General features: G+C 47.0%; 7 protein-coding genes across 9 annotated transcripts, besides 1 other annotated feature; 4 read left to right on the forward strand and 3 right to left on the reverse strand.

The window, feature by feature from the left end:
- Window positions 1-596: 596 nt before the first annotated feature.
- Window positions 597-1,150, forward strand: TSTA_034720 (uncharacterized protein; the record flags this gene model as incomplete). The annotated part of the gene is made up of 2 exons (XM_002480624.1): window positions 597-748; window positions 808-1,150. The coding sequence occupies 2 exons, from the start codon at window positions 597-599 to the stop codon at window positions 1,148-1,150; spliced, it is 495 nt and encodes a 164-aa protein (XP_002480669.1).
- Window positions 1,151-1,201: 51 nt separating this feature from the next.
- TSTA_034730 (AMP dependent ligase/synthetase, putative) lies at window positions 1,202-2,761 on the forward strand (the record flags this gene model as incomplete). Its single annotated transcript, XM_002480625.1, has 2 exons — window positions 1,202-1,949; window positions 1,975-2,761. 2 exons carry the CDS (start codon window positions 1,202-1,204, stop codon window positions 2,748-2,750), a joined length of 1,524 nt encoding a protein of 507 aa, XP_002480670.1. The 3' UTR covers window positions 2,751-2,761.
- Window positions 2,762-2,955: 194 nt separating this feature from the next.
- TSTA_034740 (AMP dependent ligase, putative) lies at window positions 2,956-4,401 on the forward strand (the record flags this gene model as incomplete). 2 transcript variants are annotated; one of them, XM_002480627.1, is made up of 4 exons in its annotated part: window positions 2,956-3,318; window positions 3,354-3,429; window positions 3,465-4,128; window positions 4,195-4,401. In XM_002480627.1, 4 exons carry the CDS (start codon window positions 2,956-2,958, stop codon window positions 4,250-4,252), a joined length of 1,161 nt encoding a protein of 386 aa, XP_002480672.1. In that variant the 3' UTR covers window positions 4,253-4,401. The 2 variants fall into 2 exon arrangements, with proteins under 2 accessions (XP_002480672.1, XP_002480671.1); XM_002480626.1 differs by having other exon boundaries at window positions 3,465-4,394.
- Window positions 4,402-5,692: 1,291 nt separating this feature from the next.
- TSTA_034750 (pheromone processing carboxypeptidase KexA) lies at window positions 5,693-7,743 on the reverse strand (the record flags this gene model as incomplete). 2 transcript variants are annotated; one of them, XM_002480629.1, is made up of 4 exons in its annotated part: window positions 5,693-5,912; window positions 5,962-7,144; window positions 7,198-7,558; window positions 7,616-7,743. In XM_002480629.1, the coding sequence occupies 4 exons, from the start codon at window positions 7,741-7,743 to the stop codon at window positions 5,872-5,874; spliced, it is 1,713 nt and encodes a 570-aa protein (XP_002480674.1). In that variant the 3' UTR covers window positions 5,693-5,871. The 2 variants fall into 2 exon arrangements, with proteins under 2 accessions (XP_002480674.1, XP_002480673.1); XM_002480628.1 differs by having other exon boundaries at window positions 5,693-7,144.
- A 281-nt stretch (window positions 7,744-8,024) lies between these two features.
- Window positions 8,025-9,125, reverse strand: TSTA_034760 (DUF431 domain protein). The gene is made up of 5 exons (XM_002480630.1): window positions 8,654-9,125; window positions 8,581-8,598; window positions 8,421-8,531; window positions 8,250-8,368; window positions 8,025-8,200 (listed from the first exon to the last, which is right to left on the reverse strand). The coding sequence occupies exons 1-5, from the start codon at window positions 8,982-8,984 to the stop codon at window positions 8,144-8,146; spliced, it is 636 nt and encodes a 211-aa protein (XP_002480675.1). The 5' UTR covers window positions 8,985-9,125; the 3' UTR covers window positions 8,025-8,143.
- A 983-nt stretch (window positions 9,126-10,108) lies between these two features.
- On the forward strand, window positions 10,109-10,788 carry TSTA_034770 (cAMP-regulated phosphoprotein family protein Igo1, putative; the record flags this gene model as incomplete). The annotated part of the gene is made up of 3 exons (XM_002480631.1): window positions 10,109-10,168; window positions 10,226-10,309; window positions 10,366-10,788. 3 exons carry the CDS (start codon window positions 10,109-10,111, stop codon window positions 10,786-10,788), a joined length of 567 nt encoding a protein of 188 aa, XP_002480676.1.
- Window positions 10,789-10,863: 75 nt separating this feature from the next.
- Window positions 10,864-10,895: a microsatellite.
- Window positions 10,896-10,915: 20 nt separating this feature from the next.
- Window positions 10,916-12,576, reverse strand: TSTA_034780 (WD repeat protein; the record flags this gene model as incomplete). The annotated part of the gene is made up of 2 exons (XM_002480632.1): window positions 11,073-12,576; window positions 10,916-10,954 (listed from the first exon to the last, which is right to left on the reverse strand). The coding sequence occupies exons 1-2, from the start codon at window positions 12,363-12,365 to the stop codon at window positions 10,916-10,918; spliced, it is 1,332 nt and encodes a 443-aa protein (XP_002480677.1). The 5' UTR covers window positions 12,366-12,576.
- Between the last annotated feature and the right edge of the window lie 995 nt (window positions 12,577-13,571).

Here is a 13,571-nt window from a genome sequence, read left to right on the forward strand (position 1 = left end):
TAGTTTGCAACGCAAGCGCAAAGGAGCCACCGGCGTCAAGGGAAATCAGAGCAGAATGAGCAGAATGAGCGATTACTTCCCAGCAAAATGTAACATCGCTGACTGGATATCGACAACTGAGGAATAGGCCTCTCGGGTCGACCACCTGGATCTCCGTCACTACGTTGCCGCTGCGCACGATTATCGTGCTTGGCCAATTGGCAATAATTCGTCATGTGGTGCTCGGAGCCCCTGCATCTGTTGATGGAGCGCTGTACTACACATGAAGCGGCGATCAACGTCCAACCAGTTGGTAGTAAGAGGGAACGCGCAGTGTAAAGAGGTAAGCCTATGAATGATCGCAATCCGCTCGAGACGGCTTGAAAGACGACGGTAAGTCGGATCAGCCAGCGCATCAAGAGACTTCGGACTACGAACCAAAAAAAAAAAATGAATCAAGTTAGCGCCATCATGACCAATGCCTGAAGATCCGCTAGATCAAATACATTATTTGGCATCAATTGGTATACGGAATAAGTAGTCCCATCAGCCCACTGACCCTTGTACCCTGTACCAGATTGAACACGTCTTAAACGATGGAGAGCTCTAATACCATGATGAATCTCGACGATAATAGATTCGAAGATAGTCACGGTACGCGACAATCTACTGATTTCGCGGAGAATAAACAGGCAAAGACCAAAGGCTCGAGCGTTTTGGACAAAGAGGAGCGACGAAAATGGACCGAAATGCAGCATTGCCCAGATAGGTTTTCCTTGCTGGACAACATCAATAACTTCAGCATTGCCGACATATGCCAGAAAATAGCAGTTTCCTGCGTGTACAGTCCTCACAGATCGAAGACGCCTTTCCATGTACGCCGCTTCAGGAGGGTCTACTAGCTTTGAGTGCGCATCTACCAGGCTACTATGTCGCACAATACAAATTACAGCTGCGCCCAGACGTCGACGATGTCGCTCTACAAGCCACTTGGAGCCATGCCTATGCGACGACGCCCATCCTTAGAACACGCATAGTTGATCTCGCCGGCGAGGGCTTGGTACAAACCATTATAGACGAGCCATTCGAATGGATGACAGCCGACGATCTCGATGGATATCTGCGCCATGACAGTCAGCGGACCACAGGGACAGGGACTCCTCTAGCTTGATTCGCGCTTATCGGTGATCACAAACGCAGGCAGCGCTTTTTCGTCTGGACAATGCACCATGCGCTTTACGATTTCTCTTCAGTGCCACTGCTTGTAAAAAAGGTGAACGATGTTCACTTAGGCAAACAACTGGCTGCTTCAGCTCCATTCCAGAATTTTGTGAAGCATATTAGAGAGATGGATGTCTCTTCCGCAGAAAGGATATGGAAACAGCACCTGGATGGTAACGAGGCACCCATCTACCCTCCACTTCCGAACATCAAATATCGCCCGAAGGCAGATCAGACGGTGTCTTGCGTAATCAAAGAACTCCCGTGGTCACGCGAAGCCGGCACCCAGACGATGCCGATGGTCTGGGCGGCATGGGCCGTCCTCATGGGCCAGCACGCAGCTACAGATGAAGCAGTCTTTGGAGTAACTACATTTGGACGACAAGCCAACGTAGCTGGCATCGAGAGCATGACTGGCCCTACTATGGCAACTATACCATTAAAGGTAGAGCTTTCCAAGAAAATTACTGTCACGGAATTTGTATGCAGACTACAACGGTCAGCAGCAGAGCTAGACACAGTTGAGCATTACGGGCTGCAAAGAATCTGCAAGATCAGCATCGATGCGGAGAGAGCTTGCGAATTTCAGACTCTTGTCGACGTTAATCTACAGGAAGAGTATCTGAATCCAAAAGATGGACCATTCGACCCAAGCTCTCTAGAGAATGTCTCTGCCTCTGACAATGCCCAAAACGGGCCACTCTTTAGCACTTTCGCATTGAAGGTCCAATTCAAATTGCTAGCATGCGGTCTGGACTGCATGCTCCCGCATAGTCGGGCGCGATGAAGCGAGTTCTCCCCAACGTCAGCTCGAGCATGTTCTCCGGCAACTTTGCGATCCGAGAAATGCTGGTGTAAAGCTATCAGACATCGATTGGACAGGTCCGAGCGATTTGGAGCGCATTTGGACCTGGAATGAGACAGTCCCTCAGAGGGCCAACGACTGCGTACATGACTTGATGTCACAAACAGCCCGCAGCCAGCCTGATGCCCCAGCTATCTGTGCTTGGGATGGTAAGCTTACATATGGAGAGCTTGACCGAATGTCTACCGACTTGGCTCACTACCTAGTCAGCCAGGGTGTTGAAAGAGGTACCATAGTGCCATTATGCTTCGAAAAATCCATGTGGACATCCATTTCACTTCAAGGAGTAATGAAAGCAGGCGGCGCTTGTGTTACTATGGACATCACCCAGCCAGAAGCCCACTTACAGCGCATTGCTCGTCAGGTCTCAGGAAAAGTTCTTCTATCGTCGGTTGCCAACAAAGCGATGGCGGAACGACTGGCAGGCGATCACACGAACGTGATTATACCCGAGGCTTTCTTTTCACGGCCCATGAGTAGAAAGTCGAACACCTATTTGCCTACTGTCGACCCATCAGACAGGGTCTACATAGTCTTTACGTCTGGAAGTACCGGGACACCAAAAGGCGCTATGATCACCCATTCTAATTTCAGTTCTGCCATTCTCCACCAACGCGGACCTCTCGGCATGCAACCCAAGGATAGAGTTTTTGACTATGTGTCGTATGCGTTTGATGTTTCGTGACTGAATGCATTACTCACATTAGCTGTGGGAGCTTGTCTCTGTGTGCCGAGTGAAGAGGAGCGTCGTGGCGATATTGCAGCATCAATACGTCGCTACGGAGTGACATATGTCGATCTTACTCCATCTATAACGCGTTTGATTGAACCGAGTGAAGTGCCCTCGCTTAGACACCTTACCTTTGGTGGTGAAGAAGTCCTTGCTGAGGATGTTATCCGCTGGGGGAATTTACAGGAGTCCGTCAACGCTTATGGGCCTGCCGAGTGTACGCCCAAGAGTCACGCATACGATTACATCTCCATCCAAGCTGGCAAATGAAATTGGTTGGGGAACTGAGCTGAACTCCTGGGTGACGCAGCCCGAGAACCCCGACAAGCTGGCAATCATTAGTGCTTTGGGCGAATTATGGCTTGAAGGACCACTCGTGGGTGCTGGTTACTTTGGCGAGCGTGAGAAGAGAGCGGCTGCCTACATCGAGAATCCCGATTGGCTGTTGAGTGTGGGCCAGGTCATTCTGGCAGAACTGGGCGCCTGTACAAGACTGGCGACCTGGTGCGCTATAATCCAAACGGTTCATTGATATACGTCAAGAGAAAGGATGCACAGGTGAAGGTGCGAGGGCAGCGTGTAGAACTTGCTGAAATTGAACATCACGTTCGGAATGCACTCGCTTTCCAGAAGGGTGAACTCAGTGTAGTTGCCGCACCTTACCAAAAGGTGGCGATAACAAAATTTTGACAGCGTTCGTCAGCACATCCGTGACTGATGACAACGCTGGCAAGTCTGCACTTGGTGCTCGTGTATCCCAAGCCACAGAAACACTGCAGGAGCAGGTTCCATCCTACATGATCCCTGGAGCATACGTGTTTCTACAACGTATGCCAATGAGTGCTACTGGTAAGACAGGCCAGAAGAAGTTGCATGCAATTGGGTCTTCTATGACACTGGAAGAGCTTACCTCACTCGGCAACACTTACGGGGAAGGTGGACGGAGAGCGCCTACAACGGCGACTGAGCTTCGTCTGCAAGCGGCTTCGGCATGTACCCTCCAGACAAGCGCTGAGAAGCTGGGTCTAGACGACAATTTCTTGAGGATTGGTGGTGATTCTATCCTTGCTGCGCGGCGTGAGGGCCTGTCAATCAAGGTTTCAGACATCTTCCGAAAGCCCACTCTTGCTGGCCTTGCAACTCTAGCTACTGAGATTCCGACAACAGCATCAGATCTGCCAGAACCTATCGCTCCCTTCTCAATTTTGCGGCCAGGAATAAGCTTCGCACACATACGTAGCCATGCCGCTGCTGCGTGTGGTGTTCCACATGATCTCATACAAGATGCTTTCCCGTGTACACCATTGCAGGAAGGACTGATGGCGCTGAGCAGGCGAGTCACTCCACATCACCGTGACGGGAGGAACACACCGGGCTGACATGCTGAGCGACGTACTAGACACGCTTTGTACGCTGTTGCATCGATTTTCCAAGGGGCGGCTAAGGGTACAACGTAGATGAGGGGTTTCTAGATATTCCGTCAAGGAGCGAAGATAAGGTTTATCAAAGACTTGTTTACAGAGTACTTTCTGCCCCTTTGCAACTTGTGGTCCCCCTCGCAAGCTTCTCCTCTCTCTTTCCAGATCCTGCGTATGTTGATGAGATGCTGCACACTTGTAAAACCGATAGCCTGATATATGATACACGGTAGATACCAGCTACCAGTAAAGAAGACGACCCGCTTCACACTTAGCTTCCTGAAACATGAAGTATCAGCAGTTACACTCCTATAAGGGGATAGTGCAGCGTACTAACATGCCAAAGTATAAAGAATATTTGCCAACCTTTTCCATCACTCCGCGTATTTGTCGCTCGGATAAATTGCTCACGCTAAGCTGTCTTTGGCCTGAAGCACGTAGTAGTAGTAGTATTCAATTGCCCTGATGGAACTTCCTCTATGTACAAGGTATTATGCAGGGTGCGCTAACTAGCCCGCAGACAGCAGAATGGTATATTCATCCAATTGTTAAGACTTTGCTTTCAAGAAGCCTTTCGTACTTAGAAGCCTTATAACTTCAGTTCGCTATAAGCTATCCGAGATATACTCGACGGTAGTTTGACCGAAGTTTCCGACATATACATGAACTATTCCAAATCACTACACAGATCTTATAAGAACCAGTACAGCATCATATCTATAAGAATAGCCTACTTTTCCTAGATAATATAGACAGACACAGAATCAGATATATATAATTTCTCTATCTTAACTAATATCTTCTTTGCCAATAATTCTCTCAATTATAAAAGCTCTTAGGCATATTGTAACAACCAGCAGGCTTTGGGGTCTCACTATTCCGAAATACGCCCATGACGTCTCAAGTTGGGTTTCAGCTACACCAGATGAAGGTTTACATGTTCGAGGATGGTTTCAGCTTCCTCAGACTACACCTTTGACTATTGGAGCTATTCGGAGAAGGAAGATCTGGTGTAATTTACATGTCTATAAAGATAGCAGGTGCTCCAGGAGAGCGGAAGATAGCTTTCAGTACATGGACATTCCATACCCTACCTTGTGTACTCAGCCTTAGTGATCCCTCTCGAACGTATTTATACACATCCTTTGTAACGTTGTTACACATATATTATAATACTTTTCAGAAATACTGTAATGACATCTTAACTTCCATACCTAATCATAGTTAGAACATGGTTATGACGAAAGGAAAGCCGCTCAATATATCGAACTCCGACCAGAATCCCCCTTCATCCGGGTACAGCTCCTTCGATGTTGTCTGTGCCAAATGTATATCATGTGTATTTGGCTCCCTTGGTGCAACCGTACTCGAAGGCAAAAAGGCTAGGTACCTACCTAGGTAGATACACAACCACCTGCACCTGGTAGGAGTGTGCAAGGCACTAAAACTGCTAATGTAGATAAATGAATAAAGTAAATATAATATATATTCCAAGAAGTGAGAAAAAAGCTAAGGAATCATAATACACTATGTTATTCTATCCCATCAATGCAGACTAGATTTCGCTCCGTTCCCAATATCCTCATCCTCCTCATCTTCCTCACCAATGACATAATGATCTCTCTCGCGCGCATTCTGTAGGCCAGGAGACAACGAGTCTAATTCTGCTTCATCGAAATCTCTTGCTTCGAGGTCGCTGCTGGCGTTGTTATTAGTATTATTCCTGAATCGACTGAGAAGTCCCGCACCATCGGAAGACGAGGTATTATTACTTCCTCCCGGATAGACGGATCGATATCCTTTCTTCGATGGTGATGAGCCTCTAGATGCGCGTTGACGAGCACGCCATATAAAAAAGCCCCATACTGATACACCGATGATAACCACTATCAAAGCTGCTTCGCCGGATTTGGCGTATGCTTTCCATTCGGCGTCCTTTAGTTTTTCTTGGTCGACTTGGTCACTTTCGGATGTGGAGGACGTTGTATTGCCCACCGAGGTTTGGGGGAGTTTCTCTCCGTCGAGACGTGAGTCTGCGGGTGTCCCTCCAATATTGGCAATATCAACGTTGATGAACCTATCGACCATGTCCCGCGTGCGCCGTGGCCAGTCGTAAGGTACCATATGGCTAGCGTTGTAGAATAGAACATACGTCAAATTGCGGGCTTGTTGGTAGTATCCCGCTGCGTCACCTTCAAATGTCCAGTCCCGACGAGGTGCCCATACACCTGGCTTTGTCTCAAACCCTGTTCCACCACTCCATTTCATGTTGTGAATCAATTGCTCCGTTCCGAGATGGTTACATATCAAGTCTCGGTCTCCACTGAAGAGCAGAATCTTGACACCTGATTCAATCAAATCCGGAAGAAGATGAACTGCAGGAACGCCAGGGTTTTCCAAGCGAAGATTAAAGCCCACTTGGTCATTACACTCCGTCCAGCTATTCGTTTGCTCGCGGTCCAGATTGAGTGCAGAGCGCACTTCTGTCCTCTGGAGATATCGTGTCATCGGATCCAAATCCGGAGGCCAGGTTCTTCCACATGACGCATCTTTCAACCTGATGTCGTACATGTTGACACATTCCTCCTCCGAGGTTCTGGTCAATCTCATTAAACTATCCAGGACACTTTCGCACTGTCCGATTCTGATCATGTTTTGTGAACCAGGATCGGCCAATTTTTGGGCACATGCATCGTTCATCGCGTCGAGACTGGTTGCCGTGGAGCTCCCTTCTTTAACAAGACCTTCCGCATATGCATATTGCATGGTTGCTGGGTACTGATCCAGGGGTGATATCCATCCATTACCAATTAACAATCCTTTCAAGACCCACGGCTGCTGCTTCGAGTCAATGTTTTTGTTTCGCGCGACGATTGCTCGGGCAATGTGCGGAATGTATTGGCCTGCCCATGATTCCCCGGCAATATACAGCTGTCACGAGTCCGATTAGCAGTCATACAGATTGGGGCCTCGGGGAAACTGACATCATCGCTTTCGTATTCTGGAAACATAGCAAACCATTTGTCCAAAAAAGTAACCATATGAGAGGAGACATGGTCGAGGTCATGCAAAAAGCTATTGGTATTGACGTAACTGAACCCCGTGCCCACTGGCTGGTCGATGAAAAGGAGATTCGCGAATTCGTCCCAAGACCCGTTATTATAAACCAACGTATGATCGTCCTTTACACGGTACGGCCCAATCTCCATCAATGCCCCGTCCATTGAGCTACAACCCGGTCCGCCGTTGAGCCATATTATAGTGCGTTGTCGATTAGCGATATGACGGTTCTGGAAGTGCCAAAAGAATAGGTGGCCGTTTGTTTGGGCGTCCACTTCGATGTGACTGTCCACAGCAGTTAATCAGCATTATATCGTCAAAATGAAGTTGGAGGCAACATACCCAGCATGCATCTTCAGTAGAGGTCCGTCCGGTTGTCCCGGTATCGACTTGACATAGTAGTCAGCTGCCGACTGCGCCAACGCACATATTGGACTGCTCAGGAGCAGTAGCAGCGCTTTTCCGAGCATGTTGAATTATTTGCAAATAAATCACGCGCTGCGTAGTTCAGACGGTGGAGGACAAACCTCCGGATATCGAAGGGTTCGATGATAGGGAGCTCGGAGTTGTCATCAATCCGAGGCGTACAGGCGAGCTCACAGGCAAAATATCGTAAAAAGAACTGGCAGAAAACCTCTATGAGCTGGAAAATAATTATTATAACAGGTTATGTTTGTCATAGAAAGGGGTATATAGTTGTTGTTGAAGAAAGAAAGCACTGAATTATTGAATCCGGACGAAAAGTGTCCTGTGCCATTTTCGGCAGGAGCCTACTGCCGGTGGGTCTTGCCGCCAGCCGCGGATCTGATCTTGGCGTGTTTGCATTGTTTGTATCTACATATCAATATCTTCTAATTTTTCATCATATCCTCAGAACAAATCATCCAGAGACTTGTCCGCGTCCTTTTTGATCAGCTCGACCATGCCCTACTAGACGTCAGTAACGTGATGCAAACTTCAGATACAAACGACATACATCAGGCATGATGGGTTTCCCATTGCTGTCCCGAACATATCGAAACGGCATTTCTGTACTTTCATGTTCATTGATGCGCAGTTCTGGATGATCAACATAGGGGATTTTGTCTAGTGGAACTGTCATATTCGTCAGCGATAGTCACAACATTGATGCAGCAGTAGAACTTACTTCGATCTAGAGCAATCATACGAGTAACTCGTACGGCGGTGTCTGTGGTCATTTGTACAGGGCCAAGTCGTCGTCCTGTATACCCCTTTTTTCGTAGCTCAGATGTGCGGTCTATGTAGATATTAGTTACCCTCATGATTTTCTGGCAGTTCCGTCATACCTCTCGGGGGGTCATCGCCTGTGTAGAAGTCGTTAGCTCGAGCCCATATTGCAACACACTCAGAAAGACCGACCAAGTATACCACCAAACAAAAACACGTCAAAATCATCTCCATCGGCAGGACTCAATTCCGTCTTTGCGGCCGGATCAAGTAGGCATACTCTCGACTTGATGTCTGCAAAGATTTCCTCCACGTTGCGTCGTTCGACCTTGAGTTCCTCCATGCGGGCCAGGTTATCTGGCATTTGCAGCGCCTCGGGCACCGATGTCAATAAGAATTGGGCCCCAGACTCTTTGGATTCCCGTGCGATACATGCATATTCCAGGGCAGACCAGGGTCCTAGTTCAGGGTCGAGATGTTCGACCACAAAAGTCAACATCCTTTGGGACGGAGCCTGTGCCATTTTCTGTGATGGAGAACGTATTTTCCACTTTTTCTTGAATTCGGTTCGACTTGAAAGTCTTGTCTGTCTCGATCGACCCAGTACCTGTTCAAGCGGAATGTTTATTGTGGTTGCTGGATGGTGAAAAAAAAGTTTTGCGGCGGAGTCGAGGACGTCACGGACAGATTTTCGCTGCGGAAGATATCCGAGCCACTTTTTGATATTCCGGGGTAGAGAGCGTGGTAGTTACTTTTATTGTAAATGGGATAACAATATTTATTCTATCCATGCAGTTTTCAAAAACATATAGTAACTCGTTCCAGGAGTCTGATAGGGATACTTCATGGTGCGGGGCTACCGCATGAATTGATGATGGATTGAGAGCAGCGAATGGCCAGGATACAAATAGTCTACAGGTTCACCTAGGTAAAATTCACTGATAAGAAGATAAAGTCAATTGCATATATCTCGCACTATGGCTCAACCACTCTTCCAGCAACTGAGATGATTGCACGAGAGTCAATTCCGCTAGCATCTGACGTAAACAGTCCACGCAGACCGATTCGCCCCTAGAAATACTCAAATATTCGGTAGACGAGATCATCTGATAGAAAGTACCGACTAGAGGAAGAATACAACAAATGAAACTGTACAGAGTAGTTTGAAGTAGGTTAACTTAGTCGTAACTTAGTGAGTGCAGAAGCAGAGCTAAGAAGATACCCCACCTCCGATTATGTAGGACTGATTGTTTCAGCACCCAACCACTTGACTCGTAACTTCACTCTCTCTTTCTCTCTCATCCGCCAACACTTCACTATCCCTGACATATATTCTGTCTAGACAAGACGAATTTATTCTCTCATTTCTTTACTTCTTCTTCCCTTGCCACGACAATCCCTCGATTCGGATCGGCTCGACTTCCCCGCAACGCCTATCGACATCGTCACTCCTGGCTTACCATCCATCTACAATACAATATTCTCCCACAACACTTTGTCTGAACACAAAACGATTCCTTCTTCAAGAAATCTCGATACGATCAGAAAATATTCCCTCGTATACCTGCGCAGTCGATTGCGAGTACATCAGACCAATACCACTACTTGGAAGTACAGAAGTACTAGGCAACACTTCAACTTAATTGCATGAGCACAGCAAGCATCACCAAAATGAATCCCCACCAAGCGAACAAAGTCGACATCAGCGTATGCTCTATACTTCTCTATTTGGAGTTTATTACACTAATATATTTGCGTCAATAGTCTCTCAGTCCCGATGAGCAGCGACTGCTCCGTCTGTACGGCAAAGTCCCTACCAAGAAAGATCTCCTCCAGAACAAGCTCAAGGTACGTACTCGCATCTTAGTATCAAACAAGAAAATGCTAATGATATATGAATTTAGGAGCGAAAATACTTCGACTCAGGCGACTATGCCCTCAGCAAAGCCGGCAAAGCCTCAGACGTCGGCGTCACAAACATCGGCTCTCGTCACCCCGTCCCCGAAAACATCCCCCATCTAACAGCCACATCACCCGGTGCCCAGAACCCAGCCAACGGCAACGGTAACGGTACTCACATCGGCACACCCAGTGCGCCCGGAACAATTACATCCCAACCTATCCCCGGCACAGTCAGCGGTCATCCGGGTTCTATCGGGTTTCAGAGTCGCAGCAGTCCCGTAAAGGAAGGATCATTCGTGCAGCGTAAGTCGAGTTTAAACCGTGATTCTCATAACGAGGATAACGACGAGCATACTGAAGAGGATCGAGGACGACAGGCGGAGAAGGATGACGCGGCGGGCAGAGAGGGTGTTTCCAATCAGTAATGAATTCTACTCTGTTTTGTTTTCTGATCGATTCATGATTCATGTCAGCGGCGTTAATGTGTTTTGTGGATTCGGTTCTTTTTTTTTTTTTTTTTTTTTTTTTTTTTCAAAATGATTTTTATGATCTTCAAACGCCCATCAAATTGGGTGTGGCGCGATTTTCCTCCTGAACTTGTCAATGTCTCATTATGATATTCCACTGCGGTAGTTCGAAAAATATAGGTATATCGCATTCAATATCTATCAAGCTCTGTTTATATTCATTCCTTCTCTATTGACCATACCTTGACACTTCCATCATCACCAGTACTGATCAACATCTCGTCCTCCTTTTGTTCTCCGCGCCTATCACCCCGTTTCGCCCAGGCGATATGATTCACTTCATAAATTCCATGAGCCGCTTCAATACTCGCGACTATTCTCCACTCTGTCTTAAACGGCGTATCGGGAGAAGTATCCATCTCTTCATCATTTCCCTTCTGTTTTTTGTTGTCCACAAACTCCTCTGTATAAACAACAATCCTTCCATCTGCACCTGTAGAAGCAATCAATCCAGACCTTTTGCTCCACGCAACCGCATAAATAGCCAAATCATGCGCAGCCGGTAAAGTCGCGTCTTGATGCCACGTCTCATCCAGACCGGTCGGACGAATGATGCTGGGTATACCGGTGGTCGACGCCGAGAACGCTGTTGATATTTGAGCCTGTTTTGCTTGTCGACGCCATATTCGGACTGTTTTGTCGGATGAGCAGGAGACTATCCTGGGGCCCGAGAGGCGGTAATGCTCTCTATATTTTTCTTTTATCTTTGCGGATTGATCATCATCAGGCTCTGTTGATGGTGTTGTAGACGTAAAAGGAGCATAATCAACACCCTCCCAATCCACAAACCAGACCGTACCACCATGACCCTTCAAACAAGCCACCTGTCCCCAATCATCAATATCCTCCCTCCAAACCCTGATAGTATCATCATAACTACCAGACGCAAGACATTCCTCCACGGGATGCCAAGCTACACATTTGACATCCGCCGTATGTTCCTGTAACACCGCAACAGTCTCAAAATTATTATCGCCGTCGTCCAGATCTTCCCATATCCAGATTGACTTGTCCCGCGAACAAGTCGCCAATAATGAGCCCGAGGCAGACCAAGAGACGGATTTTACTTCGCTGTCGTGACCATCCAAGAGAACGGCGAAGCGCCATTCTTCATCTTCATCGTCGTCATCCTTTCCTTCCTCTGCGCCGGTATCATTATTGTGGTTGTTATAATCATCCCATCTCCTCCAAATTCCAACAGTAGCATCAAAACTGCCCGTCGCCAACACACTCTCCCCTCTTCCACTACTACCAGTAGTAGCAGGAGGAGTAGGCTTCCAGGCCGAACTCCTGATACTCCGTTTATGTCCCCCGGATACAATAGAGAGTAATTTATAATTGACCAACGAATATATTCGGACGGTTTTGTCGGCGCTGCTGGTTGCCACTAAAGGTAGAGTTGGGTGCGGGGAGGATTGCCATATTCGTTCGAGGGATGGAGGGGTTAGGTCTGAGACTAGGGATATTTTCCACATTTTCCCTCCTTTGTACTTCTAGTGTTGTTTTGTTGTTTTCTAGATCGGCTAGGGAGAGTCTTATTAGGTTGGATTATCCGTCATGCGTTGTGGTTATTCAGTCGAATATCGGCTTCGGTATGGATACTGGACAGGTTAACGACTCTCGGTGATGATATACCGCCGGTTATGTTCGCATAGCATTGATAAATCTCCAATTACCAGTCCGTTATCGTATTTATTGCTGGCAGTATCAACTGTCAAGTCGTGACATGAAGTGGGATGATTCAGATCGTCATAGCGCAGAATTAGAAAAAAAGTTGGAGATTGAACTGCGGGGCGGATACAGCTGCTTACATATCTATTCTAATGTTAAGTTAGTTATAGTTAACTATCTGTCCATGCTACTTTGTTATACACAGTGTCGGATCTGAAGCTTTACATTTTTATAATTAACTAGATCATATACTTTTAATAAACAAAATAAAATTAGAAGCTGTGCAGAAATCGTACAGAAAAACGAGGGTAGATTTCTAGTCTAGCTCGCCTATTGGTTGATAGCTTAGACATTAATTTTGCTCGAGAGATATATCACACTTGTTAGGGTTAGGGTCACATAAACGCATTAATACTCTGCCAACTTTGCCTCTCAATGTCGAAAACGAATCTCAGAAAGATCTACTTTGGAGTTACAGACAATTACCAGATTATTACGTCAAGATCAATCACTTCTTTCATGTATTAGCTTCAAGCCAACACCGGCTCTCGACAAGGCCCGGAGTCCGTCTAGGTTGGCTGTTTTCAGAAGCCCTTTTCTCCTGACCGGTGAGTGCCAATGGTCCTGTCGTTACATGCAAATATTACATTAGTCAGAACTTCCAGAAATATTCAAGACAGCTTGACCGGTTCTCTTTGTTTTTGAAAACTCATGACTTAGGTGTATGAATAGGACGAGTCTTGGCAGGGCAAGGGAGATCAGGTGACTTCCGCGAATATCGACGACAACACTCGAACTTCAAGTAGCAACACTCAAGTAGTACAAATAGAGCTATGACTTGACATAGTAATTCACCGGACTCCTTTTTGGAACCGGTGTCGACTACTCAGCGATCATTGGGACTGGGCGCCCGGTTGATGGATATAAAAGCCCTGGAACCCCCCATTGGAACCCCCCATTGGAACTTGACTTCCTTTCCTCTCCTCCAGACAGTCATTTTTGAGAACCAG

Source organism: Talaromyces stipitatus, genomic scaffold, assembly GCF_000003125.1.
Source record: "Talaromyces stipitatus ATCC 10500 scf_1105507295541 genomic scaffold, whole genome shotgun sequence".
NCBI lineage: Eukaryota > Fungi > Ascomycota > Eurotiomycetes > Eurotiales > Trichocomaceae > Talaromyces > Talaromyces stipitatus.

What these genes read in the sequence shown, in the direction of transcription:
- TSTA_034760 (XM_002480630.1), bottom strand. Translation starts at nt 8,984, where the DNA reads ATGGCACAGGCTCCGTCCCAAAGGATGTTGACTTTTGTGGTCGAACAT. An exon ending in TATGATTGCTCTAGATCGAA is followed by an intron (nt 8,369 to 8,420) that starts GTAAGTTCTACT and finishes CGAATATGACAG; the next exon opens with TTCCACTAGACAAAATCCCC. An exon ending in GGAAACCCATCATGCCTGAT is followed by an intron (nt 8,201 to 8,249) that starts GTATGTCGTTTG and finishes GACGTCTAGTAG; the next exon opens with GGCATGGTCGAGCTGATCAA.